Below are 23,018 nucleotides of genomic sequence, written 5' to 3' on the forward strand. Positions count from 1 at the left end.
ACCTAAGCCGACCCGTAATGACTAAATGAACGCTAGTAAATTATTTGAATGTCTCTTGGGTATTCATCGACTTTTAATTTATGTGAGAATCGGAATTACATTTTTTCCCCTCTTTGTGTAATAGTTAATTTCTTTACAAGTTGCTTTTATTGTGCAAGTTGTATATTCCATAAAATTTAATAATAGATAGAATCAATAAGTACAGCCATTAAACTGGTATGAAGAATTCACATTATATTTACTTGCTAAGTTACATTGATTGCTATGCTTGAGAGGATGATAATCAAGCAGCTGTCAGTAAATTGCATATATTTATAAAAAAGACGCACATTGAAAGGACCGATCACAAACAACCATTCCTTGTCAATTTCCTGGAACCAAAGATAATTATCAGTACTTATTTTGAAATATCAATATTTGCGAAACCTTAATTCGACCCTGTATGGCTGCGAGGGATAAATTGTTGATCTTTGAAAGAAAAAGTTTGTGGAAAATTTATGGCCCTATGAATGAAAGTAACATGTTGAATACTTTACAACCGTAAGATCTACAACAAATTTACGGAGTCCGACATCTCCCAAATCATCAAAGCATATACTATAAGATGGCTTGAACACTTTCAAAGGAAACTGTCCTTAGGCACTATCCTCTGGCACCAGGAAAAGAAGTTGCTCAGCTATCTGGTTTCTGGACGATGTATAAAGATCTTGACATGTTGGATGATTGAAATTAGAGAACAGCGACCTTGGATAGACAGTGATAGTGGAATCTGACTGGAACGGCCTTTGCCTGTTTTAGGCTGTAGTGCCAAAGAAGTTATTTTGCAATTAGCCATGAAAGAATAATCAAATTGGAAGGTCCTTATTAAAGTTCTTGTGAAGTCCACCTGCTTCACAACTATGCTAGACTAGGCATAACCATGGGAACTTCAGTAGAAAATTGAATGGGAAGTACTGAGCCACCCATCCTGTAAACCAGATCTGTCTCCCTAACAACAATTTTACCTTGGTCCCCAATTTGACTTAAAATTGGCTCAATATGGGTCCTATATAAACATGCACCGAGAGACCAATATTGGGACGTCTAGATTTGCCTTATATAGGGCCATTATTAGCCTTTTTTTGGCCAATATAGAAATTATAAATAAATATAAAATATCAGGTGAATGTGACAATTCTACATATGGCCGATATTGGTTGTAAAGTGGCTGTGAAATATCGCTTGAATCAGACAATCCTGTATGGGGCCAATATCGGGAAATAACGGCTCTTTGAAACCCTATTGAGCCAAGATTCGCGAATGTTGGTCCAATTTGGGCCCGAATTATTTTGCTGCTAAGGCAGTTTTTTACACATTGATGATTGATGAGCCGGAAAACCTTGGCAAATCATTAATTTTAAACAAGTGAAGAAGTCAAGGTGTGCACACACAGCTTTTTCTAAAAACAGTCAATGACATACTTTGAATAGTGTCATACTGGAATAATTGAACACTGGAATAATTGATAAATTGAATGAAATAGCCTTTGTATCGTTATTTATTGACTATATCTAATGTTCTTTCATAAATACAACTTTTTATATAATAAAAGTTATATAATTGAGTCATAATATGTTTTCTTTAGTTAAAATAATTTCTCTATTACTTGAAATTTGAATCTTTTATTAAATTAAATTTGTTTTTGGCATATTTTGGTATTAAATGTGAAAACAATTACCTTACTTGATATAAGTTCTGACTAGAAAATCTGCTAAAAATAGAATATTTACTATAAAATTATCCAAGTAACGTAAATTAACTCAATTACTTTAAATGTGTAATTCTAAAAACAATTCTGTTTGGGGGATTCTCTTTTCGACGCATGTGATTCTTTGCGCTGAGCTTGCTTTTTGATGCACTAAACTAATTTCTTCTTAATTTGAGAAGGTAGAAGAATTCGCTTTGGAAAAAGTTACCACTAATAATTGTTTGAACTAGTATTGTTTTTCGATTTTCCTATCACAGTTAAAGATTTCTATAACAGCTTGCTTTCTATTTTATCCTTTCTTTGCTTTATTTACAATTGTTTTTCCCATTATAAAAAAGTATGAGAAAATACTACATTTGCATTTCCCAATAGAAACATTAGGTAAAGTATTGTTTTTTGAATAGTATTTTTAAAATTAGATTGGTCTAAGTTGAAGGCTTATGTTACATAGAAATAAAAATATTAGGTTACATCATAAAAATTTACGGTTTTTAATTAAAAATTTTTAAACTATACAGACTTAAATAGACTGCTAATGTAGCCATTCTTCGTGGAAATTATAGGTTTAGTCTTAAATAGTTTACAGTAATTATTGTTTTTGAATAGAATTTTTTGAACTATACAGGCTTAAATCTGTTATCTATATTTATTCATATCAAACTTATGTTTTTTTATTAAACAATAATTGAAAAATATTAAGTTAAAAATAATTAAAAAATAAAATATGAACAAGAAAATAAAATATGAAAAATTTATAGATTTCCAATATCTTTAATTTGTAGTCATTTTTATCCTTAGTATTTATTTACACGAAGTTTCTCTTGTTAATATCTTGTAAATAGCTTCTTTAATTAATTAAGTTTAACATTAAAAGTAGTTGTTACTGTTAAAATTATTTAAATAAATATCATTGATGAAAAAAGTATAAAATTTTTTTTTTTGACCCTAAATATTTATCTGCATTTTAAAAAATTTTTCTATTTCATTAGATGTAATCTTCCTTTTTCATTATTATTTCTTTGCTCTATTTTTTTATAATTACTTCTTTCATCATTTAAAATTCTGAACTTTCTTTCATGATACCATCTATATTTTTTTACTGTTTTTTTTCTTAGTGACAAACTTTATCTTCTAACTGCTCTTTAGCTTTGATCGTGTTTTATGTGGGCTCATTAAAATCGAGGTTTATTGTATTTCCTTCTGAACATTTTCTTTCATTACCAAATACAGGCCATCTCCATCGAAGGTAGCCTTGCGTAGGGCATCTTCAAGCACTTCAGTCGCTTCCACACAAAGCCGTGAAGTACGAAACATTCGATTAATCCCTGTCCTCGCCTCAGCCCGGTCCCGGTCTCCATCTCCTATCAAAACACAATTATCGCCAGTTCCTCGCCGGAACGCTCGATTGAGTTCCAATCTCTCGCCGAAGAAAATTGCAAAGGCGTGTTCTGAACTCATTTCCCCAGAGTGTGCTGCTTGCAAAGAAAACCATCCGAAAGAAAAGGCAAACCAACAATTGTCACGAGGCAGTATTCCTGCTCAGTTAAAGCGATTCGCCTCTTTCAAGTCTGCTCATATAAAAATATCTCAACTGAAGCGAATCTGCTCTGATCCCCTTTATCCCAGGTCTCCCGTGTTAGAAGAACAAGTCGTTCCAGGAACGAGTTCTCCGACAGCGTGCCACTCGCCTGCCAAAGGAGCCATTTCTTCTGCACACAGAAGGTCTTCAGACTCTGATCTCAGTGCAACTCCTAAAGGTATTTACTGAGTAAGCTCTACAACTCAATAAACTGAGGTGAAAAAGTTTTTTGTTTTGTTAAAAGTTGCCATTTTTGATAGTCAATGCACAAAATTTGTCAAATATCATTTATTGTTTTGAAGGAGTGGTGGTGTCGTATAGTATTTTGTTTTTCATTTGAATGTCATCTTATAATGAAAAAAAATGCTTCAACCAATTTTTTTCCTGTACTTTGCCAAGAAAAGATATTTATTAAAAATACATTAATGGCACGACATGCTATCTTAAAGTTTGGAGCTGTTTTAGAACTGAATTATTTGTTATTTCTAGCTTCGGAGGATCAAATTTAGAGTCCCTGTTCGAATTTCATAATATTTTTGAATTTTCTTTTACAGAAAGATGTGTTCCCTCAAAATAGTTTACATCGCCTAATTTATTTTGGAAAATTATTTAATAAGCTTTTAATTCACAAGTAGGAGTTTCTTATCAGTAAAATATAGACAATAAAATTAGTTACAAGAATGTTATAGTGAAAAACATAAATAGAAAATTGTGACAGCTACTACTCAAAACTTTAAATTTGTTAAATTTCGCAAATTAACTAACCATAACTGATGGCAACTTTTGACAGCCATTAAAAGTAAATGTGAAAATTTTTGCATGACCTTTTGTTTTTTTAAAAATATGTTTTTTTTTAATTTGGGAAACAATCCCTTATTTTTAATTTGGTACCATAATTTCAAAGTACTCTTTTTGCCATTGTAATGAATTCTAACTACTATGTAAAAAGCAATTTTAAAAACGAAAAACTTCTGGTGCAGCTGATCTCTTGGAAGTAAAGCAAATTTTTTAATCATGGTTTTTATATTTTCATGATTAAATTATTTTTTTAAAACAGTGATTAAAGTTGTCATTTATATCACATAATGTCTCATTTTGTTGTAAAGAGAATTAGCTAGTTACATGTAAGGACACAAAGATCTATACATCTAAATATAAAATGCTGAGCTTGATTTGTCACTGCACTGAAACAATTGAATAATTATTGATTCCAGTTAAATGTTTGTGGTAATTATTTATTTCATGCTATCTTTGAAGGTGGCAGTTTGGGTGATAATAGTTGTGGATTACGATCAGTGCAAAGGCCTGCTGTTGCTCAAGAGAGTCTGAGTATGCTGGTTAGTATTGTTTAACACGGAGCTTTTAAAAAAATTTTCGTATTAAGATTTTAAATGGAAAACTCATATGTATTATCGTAAATTTCTTTTTTTTTTTTATTAAGGCTATGTAAACTGTATTTTAATTTGATTTTAATTGGTCTCTCAAAGTTCATAATTTTTTTTTTCTTTTAATGCTTAATAATTTCTCAATGCACGTAATAAAAGTATCAGTTTCTGATTTTATCATAGCTAAGCATTTTAGCATTATTATTAAGACACATACATCATTATTGCTTTTTATTCAAACTCAATACACAAAATGCTAATCAGCTTTTGATTTCCTGATTGCTAAATGTTACAGAACCAACACTAAAACACATAATACATCACATTCCCCATATTTCATTATTTTATTTGATAAAGTGAAACATTTATTTTTGATTCTCACAATTTTGAATTCAATAATTTATGAGCAGGAATATAAATATTACTTTTATAATGATATAGTAATAACTATATTTTGTTCTTATTTTATTAATGTTTCATTTCGCATTTTATTAATGTTTCGCATTTTATTAACCTTATTCCTTACTCACTTCTCTTCTTTCTCACCAATCATATAACCAACAAGTTTAAACAAATACATTTTAGAGTTTTCAGACAATTTAATTGATTTAATTTTGATCAACATAACAGAATAAACAAAATATGTAGTCCAGTGATACTTTTTGAGTCAAAATCATTTTTTAAATTCAAACAGTAGTACAATGATAATATTACTACTTTTTTTTATTACTTTTTTTTTAAAATTAAACTCTTTTTTTCCAAGTTTTTTTGACTTAAAATTTTTAAGGAATATTTTTTGCTATTATTTTAGGAGTATCCCTTTATTACTATGCGTCAGTTTCCAGCAGGTTTTATTCAGCACATTGGAGGGGTAGTTTCAGCACGTTCAGTCAAACTTCTTGTTCAAATAAATAACCCAGGTACTTGGATTTATTGCTCACCTAGTTTTATTTTTAAATAATAATTTTAATTATTTTTTTCCCCTTTTGTGACAATATTTTCTTACATTCTTATGATGCACTTAAAAATTTTAAATTTTTAGTTTTATTTTAAATTAATACATTTGCTCTAGTACATTGTCACACATTTTCTTCCAGCTATTTAAAGATAACATATGTATTAGCATGTGAAATAAATTGTGGCAAATTTTTTTTTGACAAAACATTGCTCTTGTCCAATGATTATTTTTAAGCTTATTAATACTCATTCTTCCATTTTTAATATTTTTATTTAAATAATTCCAAAAAATATTACAATGGAAATATTATTGTTAAAAAAGTGTATTGCAGAGGTGATGGAAGAAAATATGCTATTACAAGCACTACTACAACCGCTAATCCAAAGTCTAAATATTAATCGAACAATTTTAAAAACTTTTTTAAAGTTGTTCAACTATCCGGATTTTTCGTTATCCGTATTTGCTTTGATCCCAATTGGGCTGAATAATCAGCACTCTACTGTATTGTAAAAAATAAATAACAATCATTACATGGAGTTAATACAGGCATCACATTAGGATGTATTATTATTTGTAGGTTGAATTTTTTTCTGTAGAAAAACTTCTTATTAAGCTTTCTTTCCCCTCTAAATTCTGTAAAATAGCTTTACCACAGAAATTATGGCTTGAATAATCAGCATGGTTATTTGGGCATCAGAGGTGATTGTGCACCGGAAAAAATCTGGATTTCCGGATTTTTCCCAAATTGCACTCCGGAAGATTCCGGAAATCTTAGATCCCGAAGTTTCAAGAAATCATCGATCACATTTATGTATAAAATTTTTTGTCTATTTTATTTAAAAATATTAGAACTAGGCCATGGCACAGAATAGATCAAGATGACAAAAACTTTTTGGGACGGCCTTGGCCTATCATAGGCTGTAGTGCCCAAGAAGAAGAACTAGAATTTATACTTGGTATCTTTCATTTGTAAATATTTTTTCGGGTAGAATAATAAATGTGATTAGAGATAAAAATAAACTTATACATAATTATTCATTTAAGTTATGCTGTATATAATTTATTTAGAATTCAATGTTTTGAAAATATCAATGATTTAAATTTATAAAGACATTATGCGTCTTTAATGATTTTACTCAAGAAATTTTCCGGATTTTTGAGTTGGACTCACATTCAGCCCTGGGGCATGTATAATCACGGGCTTGGAGGCAAGAATAATTATAGAGATTGCAACTCTGTATGTTGTAAAAAATACCATTAATTATTGAATGTTCAGAAACTTTGTCACGGTTGTACTCATTATTAGTTCTAGTCTAACAATTAGCTTTTCTTTCAAAAATATTTTAAGATGAACCAGAGACTCGAGATGCATGGTGGACAGAGTTAAGGAAAGAAATAAGATCTCATATCCGTGCTTTAGGCTGCAATGTAGTTCTTGGGTACATGGAAACCACCAATATAAGGTGAGTATTTATTTTATTTTAAAATTATTATTTATAATTTCATTGATTCAAATTCTTGATAATATGAATCTTTGTATGTTTTCTTTTAATGTATGTAAACATGAGTTTGTAATATCTATTGGTATAGCTGGTTTTTACTTAACATGAATTAAGTATTTCAAAAATGACTGGCGTTTTAAAAAATCAACTAAAAAAAGATATAAATAGATATAAATCTATGGCTTGCTGCATTCTAGAAAATGGATACTTTTTTTTCTAGCTTAATTACGAACAGTTTAGTCTAGCTTAATTACAAGAAGTTGAGTCTAGCTTAATTATAAATTTTGTCAACAGATGGCAATGTTTTCTGAGAAAAATTAATAAAAATTGCTTTTGAAATAGCCACCATTTGCAGTCTGAGGAAAAAAATTAGCAGATGGCCTTGCAAATATTTCAGTAGGAATGATTAAACATGGAGCAAAATATATTCCTTGATAGTTTTCTCAGTTAGTAGCACTATCTGTTGACGAACTCTGTTACTGATTTTTGAAGTTGTTGAACCTGGTTTTGTAATCAGAGTGCAAGAAACTATATATTTTTTTCTCGAATCATTGATAATTTTTGGTTTACATTGATTTGGTTTAGTTTAAATACGTTAATAAGCTGGAAAACCTTATAAATCATCTGCATGCTGTCCGTTTAGTGATATTTTCGTCATTGGTTTGTTTACTGACTTTGCCTATTTCAGTGATGATATCTGTGTGTTGTCTGCATCTGGTACAGCTGCTGTCTTATGTACATCAGATCAAGAGGTGTCAAACATAAGCACTCCTGCTTTGTCGATGAACTTGCAGCCCCGCCCTAGCGTTGTAACTACTGGTGTACCGGGTGATGAAAAGACAAAAGAAATCCCAAAAGATAAACCCTTGAAAATTGATGTCAATCTAGCTAATCAAATAAGGCAATCTCATCTTCATGATTGGTATAGTTTAGTGCCACCTGCATCTTTTTATTTATCAGTTTATTTATTTTGTAGTATAGATGTTTATGCTTTAAATTGAGTAAACTATAGAATTTTGCTTAGTTAACTATAGAATTCTGCTTAGTTTTATGTTTTTTTGTTTGCATCTTTTTTTAAAATTTAATGACACAGTGGGTAAGAAATTTTATAAGGCATATGCTATTTTTTAACATATAACAAATCACAAATTTTAATGTTGTTGTTGTCGTATCCCATTAAGGTAAAGGGGGTGCGCTTCTTGTTTTCAAGTGGTGCCATCTATGGCCAAGAATTCAATTTCCGTCACACACATACGTCACAACCCATTTATGAGGTTCACCCATTCATTCATCCACAGATCATAATTTTTAACCTGAACCAGCGAACTATTAATCTCCAATTCAGTACCCTCTGATGTATGATTTGTTATGAAACATGGAGGACTTTGTGGCCCAGTAGATTTAACGTGCACTAGTCATCATTCACTGCTCAAGGTGTTTTTGGCCGGCGGGTATTCAATTCACTTCTTGGACATTTGCCTAACGCCCTGCCAACCAGGCTATCCCGGATTAGAAAATTTAAATAGTTTTAATATAATTCAAAACGTCAAAAAAAAATCCACATATTCATCAGTAAATTGGTTCTCACTTCAATACTAAGGAATAATTTTTCAATTTGTGAAAGTTAGCTTTCTGGAATTTTTTCATTTTTATTTCTTTGATTTGTTAAAATTTTTTTTAAAAATTGTGTTTGGGAAAAATATTTATCAAAGGAGTCTGAGTATGCTGNTATTCATCAGTAAATTGGTTCTCACTTCAATACTAAGGAATAATTTTTCAATTTGTGAAAGTTAGCTTTCTGGAATTTTTTAATTTTTATTTCTTTGATTTGTTAATTTTTTTTTTAAAAATTGTATTTGGGAAAAATATTTATCAAAGTAAGTTATCAAAGTAAGGTTATCAAAGTAAGTTAAAAAAAATGTTCATTAAAGCATTTTCCTTTTTTTTATGAATTAGAAATTCAAAGAAAAACTTTTTTTCTCAAATTAAAGAAAAAAACATTTACCTAACTAAAGTTACAATTATTAAGTTTTGATTGTATATATTTAAAAAACGTTTTAATTGCTTCATACTTGCAAGGGCAATCTTGAGCATTGATGATCTTATTTTCTTTTATTTTAACTATTCTAACAAAACTCAGTGGCAAGATAGCCCATAGAGGGCCAAGGCCTACCGTGCGCATCTCAGTTTTCTTGACCTTGGGTGCTGGGTTGCAGGAGCTGAACATAGAACCCCCAGTTTTCAGTCCCCAAGCATGCTTGATACTCATTTTATCCACCCACTGAAGAGATGAAGGGCTGTTTTAACTATTCTATTCACATTATATTTTAAGTTACTTGCTTCATGAGTAATTTTTGAGAACAATAAAGCTAAATAAGATTGTAAAATATGGCTGTTTTAATTTTAAATAGTAAACATTAATGTGCTTTCCTTTTTATAAGTGTATACTTGTTTAAAATGAATTCTCATTCAAAGCTAATAATATGCCCAACACAATCATTAACTTATTAGAGTTATATGTTTTTATTTTAAAACATTATTGTCCATTTAACTTTTGTATGAATTTTGTGATGAATCTAACTCTAAAACAAGGTTATTTTTGTTAGAGAAATGAACTTTTATATGAATACACTTGTTGAAATATATGTAATCTTGAAATGTGAAACTTTGCATTACGTAGAATTTTGTGTTATATAGCTCATTTCTCATACCTTATTCTCATATCTTCATTAATCTTGCCTGCTGGACTGTGTAGGTTCTGGGTTCTAATCCTGGGCAAGGCATAGATGTTCCTTTATTGTCTGTATTATCTGTCCTTACTGTGGGAGCAACGTTGACCCACCTTATATGGTGCCCCTGAAAGAGTGGCCAACATAAGAGTGGTCCCTATCATAGTTATTTTTTTTGTCATAGCCTTATAAATGCCTGAATTGACGAAATGTTAAGACAGGTTGGCATCGGAAATAATAATAAAGAAAAAAAATATTGCCTTTTAAACATGGCTATTTGGAGCAGATCAATATTAATGTTTAGATTCAATATTACTTTTTAGATAAAATATATTAAAATACAAAAAAAATGCATTTAAGTATTCATTTTTTATAGAAAAAATTGCAAATGTCAAGAATAATAGACATAAAATCCAAGAAATGTATAAATTTGGTTTGCTTTAGAGATTGTGAAGTTAGCGCAGAGAGTTGCGGTTTACAGTATTGCGTTATACAGATCTTTTACTGCAACTTTATTTTAATCCATTATTAGCTTTATTTTAATTTTCACGATTGTTTACTTAGTAATCTAGCTATCTGTTAAGTTTTTTTAAACTTTTTACTGTGAGAAATTTTCGACTTTGTCTTGCAACGCTCAATGGTATTATTTTCTGATTATCATGCTGTAAGTTATTTTTTTTGTCATAGTACCAAATTTAAAGGTAATTAGTGTTCACCTCCATTTATGTATAATTTTGAATTGAACTCAGAAGAGAAGTAAATGCTTAAGAAAAAGTATTTGGTTAAACTGACACACGTAAAATAAATACATAAGTGAATCATATTCCATTAATATTACACAAATAGGAAAAGTTATAAAAATCTCTTATGCCTTATAATAATTTGTAACTCTTGATATGTATATTAATCGTAATCAATCTAATTGACAGCAACAATTAACTTGAGCAGGAAAACGCTACACAAACATAAATTATTCATAATTTTTACAACTTTTACTGGGATTTTAAACTAGGTTGCATTTCTTCAAAAGCAACCTAGTGAAGAGAAATCATAAAAACTTCTCAAGATGAGTATGTTAGTCAATTTCCAATATATTAGTTGCAAAACTTATGAATTAATGAATTTGAGTATAACTTATTTTATCTTATTTTACTTAGGTCAGAGGACTTGAGCAAAAATGCTGGCTGCAAAGTATGCCATATTCCATATTCTGAGTCAAGTATTCCCTTCCCCACCAATTTAGTCAGATGCAATGTCTGCAGGTATTGTTACTAAATAAAATCCTTGCACGTGTATTGCAATATAATTACTTTAAAAAGTCCATGCACAATTTAAGCAAAAATATAAAATTATTTTTTTAATTTGAAGTACTTGTTTGCTACTTCTTGAATGCCAGTCAATTTTTATTAAAAATATACTCATGTATGTTTATGTAATATTTTGGTAGTCCGTTGCAGGCTATTTTTAATGCTAAAATTAATTCTATCTTATTTATTTTTTTTGTTTCTTAAATGTATGTTATTTTGTTAAAGAAATTTTTTCTCTTACAAATCTGATAATACTTTTATGATTGTTTTATTTTTTTGATCTGATAATATGATATTATAATTGCAGTTATTGCAATTTGCCATAAATACTTAGCGTGTATGTATATATATATATATATATAAAAGAGGCTGTTAGCAAAAAGAGAAGCAGAATAAAAACTCGAGATAAAATAATGAGCATGCTTTTTCAAAAAATAATTAGCTTTATTATAAAGATGATTTCATTTCACATTAAAAAATATTATTTTCAAAAATTGTGACTTGCTAAATTTTATCCATTTTTCGAAGTAGGGTTAAAAAATTTCTTTTAAAATTTAATAGGACATGTTTAAGATTTTCATCTCTGTAAGTACGGCAAATAAGGATGTTTTATGATACCCATATTCTATACCCATATTCTTTAGACATTAAGGAGTAATTAAAAGAAATATATCAATGTTTTTTTGTTTTTACTGACTCGACAGCGCTCTGTAAGCCAAGATTACAAAGGACTGTGTTACTTAGATTTTTTTTTCATTCTCTATTAACCTTTAAAACTTTGTTATTTTTAAAACATTTAAGTTGAACAAATTTATGCTATAGGAAAGCAAAAGTACCAGATGTTCTTTTTATGACAATTGAACCACCACCAAATATTTCTGTAAATGGCAAAAGTTGCCTGCTGCAAGCTAGGTAAATGTTTCGAGTTTTTTTTTAATAAATCCTTTTCAGTAGTTTTGAATGATTTTGTGTAATTTTAATATTTTTCAGGGTGTGCAAAAATAAAAAAGATGGTAAAGGTGAGCAAAATGCTAAAGAAATTAGTGATGTGAGTATTTTATTCTTAATTTCTTGCAAAATTCATATGCTCATTGTTTTCCCTTTTTTAAAATGAAATATTCTTTTTAGAGTCTGCCTTTTCTTGAATATGAACTCCACAGGCAGTTGCTTAATAAATTAAAGGTATGTTGTTATTTTGTTAAATTATTTTATTGGATTGATAATGCAACAATACTGTTTTCAAATGTCACAGTTAACTTTTGCAATTTCTATTCTTTTTTCCTCAATTTGCCTTAAATACAAGCAAGGTCCTTTTCTGACATATGATCCTATACTGTTTGAGTGAATGGAGTAAAATTTTGTTTATAGGTATAATGATTTATAGTTCCAGTGACAAAATTTTGAAACTTTCAAATGGCAACACCCACTTTTTTGATTGAATTGCAATCCTTACAGTAAAAACTTAAAATAGAGTTGTTTAGTGAATAATATTTTTAGCACAAGAAATTGCGAACATCATCTTTTGTGACCACTAATGAGAAGTGAGTCTGATAAAAGATTTAAGAACGATGTGCCAAAAAATTTTTAAATTTAAAATGCTTCATTTTTCTTCGTAATATCTTCTTAGTTAAGTTTTTTTATCACACTCTCTTTTCATTAGTTGTCGTAAAATAGTCTGAATAGTCTGATTTCATTAGTCTGATAAAAGATTTAGGAACAGAACATGTGTGGGCGATGTGTCAAAAAATTTTTAAACGTAAAATGCTTCCTTTTTCTTTGTAATATCTTCTTTGTTTTTAAAAGTTTTTTTTTATCACAATATCTTTTCATTAGTTGTCGTAAAAAATAGCAATACTTGGAAATGGTTTAACTTTACAATTTCTGTGGTAAAAATATCTTCCCAACTCCATTTTAAGTTTTTTTAAAACTGTGTTATACTTTGGTTAAATAAAGTGAGTGTCAAAACTTTGTCAATGAAGCTGCTGTAACCATAAAAGCTATGCAATTATTTTTAACTTCATTCTTAAGCGCATGGATCATAATACCAATCACAAAATGTTTTTTTTTTGTTTCACTCAAATGGTAAGTTCTCTAAAGGGAAATATGTTGGCAAAGTTATTTTATAATCACCATGTATATATTTTTAATAGTGACTTTCTATACTTTTGAAAAGTGTTTGCAATGAGAAATCGTTCTTTTATTGTATAAATATTATATTTTTATCTTTCCATTTTTTTCTTTACATTTTTATCTTTGAATTTTATTAACTATTTTTTTCAGGTGAAGTGCATGAATGCCATATTTGGTCTAAAGGTGCAAGTATCTATTGGAGATAAACTAATCATAGGCATAGCTGTAAGTGATGTTAAGGGTTTCGTCCCCCCCCTTCTTTTTTGCCAATTGAATAAACTATTGTGAGTTTTATTAGCATCAATTAATTTAAAGAATTTTTTTAAATAAATTTATTAGTTTTTTTAAAAACATTTTCAGATGCACTGATTTAACAATTTAACTGTGCATGTCAATATCTCAACTAATTTCTGTAATGAATATTAATATTTTTTTCTTGTTTTTTTTTGTTACAGAGATGTTTTTCTTTTTCTTTGTATGTTATGCAAATGTGTTTTTTTTTTACTTAAAAAGCTCTTTTTAAATGCTAATTTATTCCAATATCTTTTATTTTCCTCTCTATGTTTTGTAAATGTGTCTTGTTTCATTTAAAAAGTTCTTTTTGAATGTCAACTAAGTCCGATATTTAACTCAGGAATTTTCTCGTCTTCCAAAAAGAGTTCAGACTTTCAAAAGTATGAATTTAACCTGACACAAAAACAGCAAGTTTCTTTTTCAAAATGGAAGATGAGGGAAGACAGGTCATCAGTAAAAATCCATTGACATGAGCTTCATCTCTCCTATCTCTTCTGAAATTTGGTTGATCGTAAAAGGAGGATCCACATTAATTTTCTGACAGATTTTAATTAAGGTTTTCATCGCTTCGAGATGCTGTTTATAGTGCCTAAGCCTTTGGAAAGTTTGCATACCACTTAAAAGTCTGTTGAAGCATTCGTTTGCTGATTTTCCAAATTTCAAGATGCTGAAGAGCACCCAAAACGACCATGATCTTCAATCATCTCACCATGTTTATAGCTCCTAAAATTTTTGAAAGTTTGCATGCGTCCTTTTGCATACCACTTAAAAGCCTGTTAAAGCATTTATTTTCTGATTTTTCAAGCTGCGAAACGAACTTCAAACACATTCTTTTTTTTCTTATTTGCTACAATGCCTTCGCAGGTGGAACAAAATAACAGTAAAAATAACATTAAGCTCAAAAGTTAACTAACATAGTGTTCAGAGTTGTTTCCTAAAGATCTTTACTAATCCCATTAAATGATAGAACATTTAATGGGATAATGAATGAATGTTTTTTTAATGTTTTTTAATATTTTTTTTTAAATTTTTGTTCTTTTTGGGTCTTTCCATGCACATGTAAATATACAAACATGTTTGCAACAAAAAAACGAAAAAAAGTAATTAGAGCTATTTAATATTTATACTAAAGAACAGTTCATCAATATTGATGGCACTTAAGATTAACTTAAAATTACAGTGCATATTATTTGCACTAAGCTAAAATAAATGCAAATAACTGAAGCTACGATGTACCCTACAACAAGTAGAATTCACCGCAAAAAGTTTACTTGTATAACCAATAAAAACTTGTAATTTGGAGTGTCACACAAGTTGATTGACCTGTTTTGATGGAGTTGTTCCTTGGAATATTACAGGTTTAACAGGCAATTTTAATTATTTAAATAATTTATTCTGTGCTGTGTAGTGTATAATACTAATTCTTTTATTGCCAAGTTTCTACGATAAAATGTATTGTAGTTCTTGGTGTATAAATATGGTAAATGTTAATTACACTTTTACATGAATAGAAATTGCTTTGTATTAATTATTATGAACTAAGCTCAAAATATTTCTTAATAATAGTAATAATATGAAACATAGAACTATTATAATGGTTTTAGTTTCTGATTTTGGTTAGATTTTATTAGTTTAGAAGAAAAAGTTTTTACTATATTTTAAGTCCTGTTTTTTCAATTACTTTAATTTTTTCAAACTAGAAATAGGTTTTGTGAAGTTTCATTTATAGAACTTTGATTGTTTATTTCAGACTGGCACTGGAGCATATTTAGCTGCTTTACCACCTCCAACTTTACCAAAATTAGCATGTGGAAAAGTGAGTATGATTCTCTTGATGATAAATTTTTTGAAATTTTACTTGAATTAAATGTTTGAAAAAACTTATGGGTTTGGTCTGTTTTCTATTAGTTCTATGCTCTTAAATTTTTAACTCTTTGTTTTGCTTTTATGCTATGAATTTCATTAATTCTAAATTCTCTTTTTAGTTTAAAGAAATTTTCTTTTTATTTCTAACTGGCTTTTTTGAATATTCTGAGTATAAAATTTAAGTAATTTAAAATTACCCATTAAGGGCAGGAAGGGTAATTCAATGCTGAGATTCTTCAATTTTGTGATAAGCAACATTATGGGGACAATGTGGGACTGTTTAACCACTATGCTATCACTTTTTTTAAAGCCACATTTTTATTAATGGAAAATAAATTAAAATGGAATAGTGAAGGAAATGAAATCTGTGTTAGAGAATTTCAGAAGACTAATATAAATATCTATATTTTTATTTTATTTTCATCTCATAATAAAAAAATATTATTTTATTTGTATCTCTATAAAGTAAAAAATTCAGTTTTAGAAAATAATGATTAGTATTATTTTTTTTAAATAAAAATATGCAAAGTTTTTCTTTCAAATTACTTGATAATTTTTTAATATTTTTAAATTTTTTTTTAAATTGGTAATTTATTAACAACAGTACTTAAAAATCAAAAATATCATATAAATTGTATAATACTTGTCAAATATTATGAAATTTTTAGATTATTTGATTTCTGAATTTTTTGCTTTAAAAAAAATCATCTTTAATTTGACTAGGTTGTTGATGAGAGAAAGATGTCGGTGGTTCAGAGACAGATCCAAGAAGCTATGGACAAGAATAGAGAGTATTTTGGAATAAAGTTACCTTCCATGGTAATGTTCAATTATTTCCCCTTCAAATTCCAGCCTGTTGGCAACTGGGTTATTAAGCAGCATGTTGTCCAATAACTTATCGCAAGACAATTAGAATGCTGAATATTCTTCTATGTGGGCAGTAGTCATATCTAGTCTAGTTGAGCATAAAATGCTCATAGAAGAGAATTAAATGAGATAAATGGGCTTCAAACAAAAATCTAAAAGTGGTAAATCTAAAAGAAAATTAGTCCTATATGTATGAATACAGTAAAAGCTTCATTATAGGAAATGTGGGAATTCAATCTTGATAGGTGAAAACTCTGGATATTTGAGTGTTGTTGAAAATCTTAGCTTTCTGTATTACTTTAAATTCCAGGAAAACATCGCTACTTAATAAGGACCAAAGTTTATCCAAATTGATTGGTGGAAGAAAATCCTGGTTGAATTGGAAAAAAAATTATTTTTAATGTTGTTGTTGAAGGTCATTAATTCACTGGGGGTGCGATTGTTCTTGTTTTCCAGTGACGCCATCCATGGTAAAGAATTCAATTTCTGCCACACCCATATGCTACACCTGTTTACAGGGAGGGGGGGACCCATTCATACATCCATTCATTCATCCACAGATCAAAATTTGAACCTGATTCAGGAACGATCAATCTCCTATCCGGTACCCCCAGAGGTATAATTTGTAATGGGAACGTGGAGGACTTTATGACCTGATAGATTTAACGTGTTCCATTTACTACATGGTGAGTTGGGTGCAAACTGCTGTTCTCACAAACATGAGTTCAGCACTCTACCCACCAGGCTATCCCGCCCCAAATGATTTTTAATTCTTATCTGATTACTATCTTTTTTAATTTGTTGATGCTAAAATTTTCAGCTTTCCATACTAAAGTATTTACTTAAAAAAATTCCTGATCAGAATAAAAATGCTAAAAAAAGATCCTATAAGAATCATTGCTTATAGAAAGTAATAAAGATAAAGAGGCAAAAATTATAATAGTTGCTTATAAAAAAATGTTAAATAAGTAACTGACTGAATAATAGTTATATTAAAAATAAATTTAAAAAAATGAAATCGCGAAAAAAAAGTAAAAGAAACTGAAAGAAAAAATACTGTCTTTAATTTATTACCATCTTTTTTAATTTCCGAATTCCAAAAATCACAAAATACAGTAACACTTCAAACGTACATTTCAGTGCATTTTTAAAATTCAGTAAAAAAAAAGAAAAAGAAAATATATATTTCTTTTTTTATCTACAGGATGACTCTCACCAATCTATGGGCAAAAGTGAAGATGGTTATAGCAGTGAAGAAGATTTACCTGATATTGATTTGTCAGCAGGCAATAAAGATGCTTGCATTTTAGAGGCAAGTAATTTTGTTTATGTTCTTTGCTGTATTCTAAATAGTAACTTATTTAGTTTAGTCATGGGGCAGAGTTCCCATCATCCTCATGAGGCTTCAGTTATAGCATTTTTGTTATACTTCTATGTATTATGAAATGAAATGTTTATAATAGTTTTTAGTGTCTATCCATAAATTATATGACATATTTTTCTATATATTTGACCTGCTCTCCTTTTTCTTACAATGTGTCACACTTCACCATACGAACAACCACGCTTTATTATGTAAACAAATGCTTGCAGTTTGGTAACAGAACACTTCTTAAAGATAATATTTAAAATTTTAGTTTTTGAACTTAACGTTTCTTATTAAAATTTGTAAGCCTGCTAATAATAATTTGATGTGTACTTTTTTTAATGAAAGAGATATAAAACAAATAATAAACAAACATTTAATTTACTAATTTCAACTACTTTTATTTCAACAAAAATTGAGGCACTTTTTATTATCCTAATAATTGTTGTCACTAACTGTCACAATTTCATGAACCTCCTCCTAGTGTGTCATCACTAACATTTTTTTGACAAATCTTTATTCTAATGCTCCAACTCAGTAGTAAATAGTTATTTCCCTACCTTTGTTAAAAATATTTGTTGTCACTAACTGTCACAATTTAATGAACCTTCTCCTAATGTGATATCATTTTTAGACAGCTCTTTATCCTAATAATCCAACTCAGTAACAAAAAGTTATTTTCCTTTCTTTGTTAAAAATATATTTTTTGTTACAATGATTTAGTGAGATTAAAGTTGTATGAATTTTTGTGTATTCAGTGTGTCTTATTAAAATGTAACACACTATTTCAATGACACTTTTATCAATTATTTATTTGTAACTTTACATTTTCAATCTTATGATTAAATTTAGATGAACTTTGCTAACAATTTTCAATTTAAATTTATGTAGGTTGATGATGCAGATGATGTTGATATTATTTCTCAATTAATTGATCCTAAGGTACCTCCTGGATTTGATTTATGTAACACTGAAACTTTGCCTGGACTTGATAATTTTATGTGCAATCTACAAGTAAGTATAAACACATACAATATACTCAAACCCATGAAGTTTACATACAAACTGAGTTTCATGATCATTTATACTCTTTCATTAGGATGTTTTTATTTTTAACAGGCAAAACAATTTAAATATTATAATGCAGTGGTGAGGTACCTGCAACCTTGTAGTAAACTTGCATTTAGTTTCTAGTGTGGTAATTTAGCTCTTGTTATAATTAATATTTAATTACATTGATTACAACAATTTGAAAATTAAGAGAATTAAATAACATGCTGCCATCCATTCGGCATAACATGAATTAGAATGCTGTTGTGATGCAATTCTATCAGACTTTCATAGTTTGAAATTATTGGCATTCTGGTGCACTTTTCAGTTTGCCAACATATAACAATACAAATTGTTCTATTTTGGCCATGACTCCCTCTACTTGAAACACATTAACCCTATCCACTAGTCTTTGTAATGGTGGCTGTTCTAAGAGACAGACACTACCTACATCTCTCCTTCAGCATTCCCATATAAGTTATGGAGTTGGGGATTTGTATATACATGTTACAGATATGTACATGCTTCTTACAGTTGTATTGCTATCAGCTATTGTGAAAAATCTAGTTATTGCTTTATTAATTCTGATATTTTACTCATACACGGTTTTATTGTATTTTTATTAAGTATACAATTTTTTCAAGATACTATTTGATATTCATTTTTTCAACAGCATGCCAAATTGTAAAAGAGGAAAATTATGTGAGGAAAACAGAATAATGCAGAGATTATTTCTTTATTAAAGTGAAAGATGAAAGGTTGCGTTTATTGTGCTATACACTTTTGACTACTTTGAAAAAAGTGAATGCAAATAAGTGAATATACTATTTGATTCATAAAGAACATAAATATATCAATTTAAAAGGCAAATTTTGATGAGAAGTATTTAGTTTACAATAATTCTTCTTCATTATTTTTATTTGAACAATATTTAAATATATGTTGCAGTTAATTAAAAAATTATTAAATGTTAATATAAGTTGTTGTGTTATGCCACTTGTCAATACTGACAAGCTTATTTTAAGGCAGAGGGGTATTATAAGTTATTAGCCTTCTGTGAATACAAAAATATTTTGTTTGAAATTTTTATTTTAACAAATGACTTAATGTTTTTTTTAATAATTTCTGTATAATGCAATAAAGTGATAAAACTATAATAATTTCTAAAAAGTTGCACTTATATGACCTCCATTTATCAGAGTGTAATTTAAATGTGCCCCTCTCATTTTAAAAAGGTTTTCCCTCTGTTAAATTGTATGCTCGCAATCACTTAGCAAGTATATGTGTAAAACTGCAATTGAAGTGAAAAATGTAGAGCAAGGAGAATTGTAAAAAAAAGTGGAGAATTTGATCTTGAGTGACACTTTTTTATATTCTTATTATTAATATTCTTTTATATTGTTAAACCTTTTCTTTTAATTCTTCATGTATGGGCTCATTATTGATATGATCATAAACAAGGTATCCATCAAAAAAGTTTTTATCTAAATAAGATAGTTTATACTGTAAACAGAGAACAAATAAGATAAGCCATTTAAATGATCTTTCTTAATGTTTTATGCCTGTAAATTAGTTAAAGTGATCATGTTTATCCAAATATATTTTGTTCTATAATTTATTTACTTTAATTTTACAATTATGATCAAAATACTATACGTACTGGGTGTGTTACTATTCCCACTGACACCTGGAAGACTTATAACAATCAAAATATTACCAATACATCAACAAATTTATTTTACCTGATAAAGGAACATCACAAGTTTTTTTTAAAAACAAATATTCAATTTGTGAACCTTTGGTGATGCAGGTGGCTTCAAGTTCAGTGTCAAATTTTCACACTCGCTGCAACATGCCACAATTAATGTAGAGAATATGATTGTTGTACCTCTGTCAATTTGCTGTAACTGTGGTCTATACCTCAGTTGCTGGAGGATTATGTGTCATTAATTTTTCAACAAATGGTGCATACCTTCTCCTTATGAATGTGACGTGATTTCCTAAATAGCGAACTTCCTTGACGTTGGATTGTCCTCAGTTTGGATAACAATTGACTTATTTCATGGACAATATACTCTCCAGACTGCAGGGATGAGATTTTTCCGCTTTTTAGCGGATTTCCGCTTTTCTCACCTTTATCTCTTGAATTTCAGCTTTTTTATCAAAANAACAAACTCTGAAAAAAAAACGCATCTTCACGAAAATAAAAAAGAAAGTTAGAAGGAATTAAAGTGCTGAATAGTTTTCCGAGCGGTTTACGGAAAAGTGGATTCACAGTGAACGCCGTATGGTACGCCATCGGACGGCGTTCCGCGCAACCGCACTAGCTCGAAAACAGGCTTGATATGCTGACGTCACTTCTCCTAAATACGCCATTCAATCGGAGTGAGTGAAGTTTTTATACTAGGCAACCGGCTAAATTGAGCCAGCGCGTAAACAACTCAACTCATTTTCCCAGACAAGTGTTTTTGTTATGATTTAGCGTAAAACGTGTTCTATTCGTATTTTTTTTAACAAGATATATGAAAAGTTTTTATAATGAAGCGAGGAAGAAATTTAAGGGGAGCGGGTGGCTCACGGAATAGCGATTATTATATGAAGCGTTTACTCACGATCGATAGTATAGGAACGAAATCAATTAAAACATTTTTTCAGTCTGAAAAAACTGAGGAGAAACCGTCACAACAGTCACAGTTGATAACGAGGCACAGTGTATTAAAAATGCTACGGAACCAATGATTGAAGAGCAAAACAATTCAAGTTTTGTTACAGAAAAAAAAAAGTTTTTTTTTTTTTAATCAATACTTAATTTTCACAAAAATAAAAAAAAATTTCACAAAAATAATTTTTTTCACAAAAATAGGTACTAGGATTGAAAACCTGGATTAAGCCCTGATACCCTCTCCTTATGAATGTGACGTGATTTCCTAAATAGCGAACTTCCTTGACGTTGGATTGTCCTCAGTTTGCATAACAATTGACTTATTTCATGGACAACATGCTCTCCAGACTGTGAATGAATTAACTCAAAAGTCTGAACAATTAAGTTTGTTTTGAGAGATCCAGTTTCAAAAAGTACTTCCTGAGTACAATTCTATTTTGTGAATTGGTGATTACAGGGTGCATAATGCTTACAATAAATATGTATTTACTAACTTGGGGTTGTTTAAATATTATTTACGCACCTAATGAGGGAAGAGTGCTTGTGATTTGCTTGTGCCCTGAAAGGATTGATGGAGGAGTAGGAGAAATGCTTACATAAAACATCCCCATATTTTCACATTTTTAAAGCAAAATAAAAAAATTTAAACAATAAATAACGCATGGAAAATTTTCAAATTTAGTTAAAAAGCATAATTCAAATTTCTCATCAGAGTTTCAGAACTTAAATTTTGTTTTTTGCAAAATTGCATCTTTAATTTTAAATAAGTCCTAAAATTAGGTTTTTAAAGTAAAAGTTAAAGCAAAAATAGTAGGATGTTGCATCTTTCTTATGTAAGTTTGAGAGAGGGTTTGTGATTTGCTTTTTTGTTCAGACAACTGGGGAATCCGAAATTGCCGAAAATATACTAACACTATATTTGAACCACTTTTTTACCGCATTAGCAGAAAATAATTACTTCAACTATTGTCTCTTTTATAAACAACTTTTTTTTTCTCCATATATATGAACTTTATTTTCGTCTAACCAAAATATGGTAATTTGTTCATTATTTTCATAATTAAATATTAATTGTCATGGCTATTTATAGTACTTGTATATACTTGTAATAATCAGTTTGGTAAAAAAATGTGTAGGCTTTAGTTTTAAGAAATAAAAGTAATGATTTATGTTGCAGATGTTCACTCGCATTTTTCGCACAAAATTTTCCAGTCCTCCCAATGGAAATCAAGTTTCTAAAACATTTGAATCTGTCATTAAAGTGAGTACAAATTTAATACAAATTATAACAGCTTCTAGAAATAATAAATATTTTTGTAAATAATAATTTTTATGAAAAATATATATGGTTTAGACATTTTATTATAATTTTGTATTTTTTAATTTTTATTTTTAAAATTTCAGTTTTGACTTTGATATTAGATTCCCAAAAATCATACTTTCTATATAGGTATTAAACAATGTTTTAATCTAAATTTTTTAAATTTATTTAGGCTTTTATTAAAAGTATAAAATGCAATAAAATAAAAGGAGTATTTTGAGCAGGTGCATTTGTAACAGAATTCACATCTTGTTG

General features: G+C 29.0%; 1 protein-coding gene across 6 annotated transcripts in view; it reads left to right on the forward strand.

Annotated features, from left to right (window-relative positions):
- Positions 1 to 23,018, forward strand: part of LOC107437218 (C2 domain-containing protein 5) — a 51,611-nt gene that overhangs the window by 16,180 nt on the left and 12,413 nt on the right. For 3 of the 6 annotated variants that reach the window (XM_071181676.1, XM_071181677.1, XM_071181678.1), the window contains exons 10-24: positions 2,978 to 3,504; positions 4,584 to 4,663; positions 5,523 to 5,631; positions 7,018 to 7,132; positions 7,860 to 8,093; positions 11,058 to 11,162; positions 12,030 to 12,119; positions 12,198 to 12,255; positions 12,336 to 12,389; positions 13,488 to 13,562; positions 15,382 to 15,447; positions 16,221 to 16,316; positions 17,569 to 17,676; positions 18,622 to 18,744; positions 22,620 to 22,703. In XM_071181676.1, the coding sequence (XP_071037777.1) occupies positions 2,978 to 3,504; positions 4,584 to 4,663; positions 5,523 to 5,631; positions 7,018 to 7,132; positions 7,860 to 8,093; positions 11,058 to 11,162; positions 12,030 to 12,119; positions 12,198 to 12,255; positions 12,336 to 12,389; positions 13,488 to 13,562; positions 15,382 to 15,447; positions 16,221 to 16,316; positions 17,569 to 17,676; positions 18,622 to 18,744; positions 22,620 to 22,703 (1,924 nt within the window). The remainder of the gene's footprint in view (positions 1 to 2,977; positions 3,505 to 4,583; positions 4,664 to 5,522; positions 5,632 to 7,017; positions 7,133 to 7,859; positions 8,094 to 11,057; positions 11,163 to 12,029; positions 12,120 to 12,197; positions 12,256 to 12,335; positions 12,390 to 13,487; positions 13,563 to 15,381; positions 15,448 to 16,220; positions 16,317 to 17,568; positions 17,677 to 18,621; positions 18,745 to 22,619; positions 22,704 to 23,018) is intronic. The other 3 variants (XM_071181679.1, XM_043053009.2, XM_043053012.2) reach the window with 3 other exon arrangements.

Source organism: Parasteatoda tepidariorum, chromosome 6 (assembly GCF_043381705.1).
Source record: "Parasteatoda tepidariorum isolate YZ-2023 chromosome 6, CAS_Ptep_4.0, whole genome shotgun sequence".
Classification (NCBI taxonomy): Eukaryota; Metazoa; Arthropoda; class Arachnida; order Araneae; family Theridiidae; genus Parasteatoda; species Parasteatoda tepidariorum.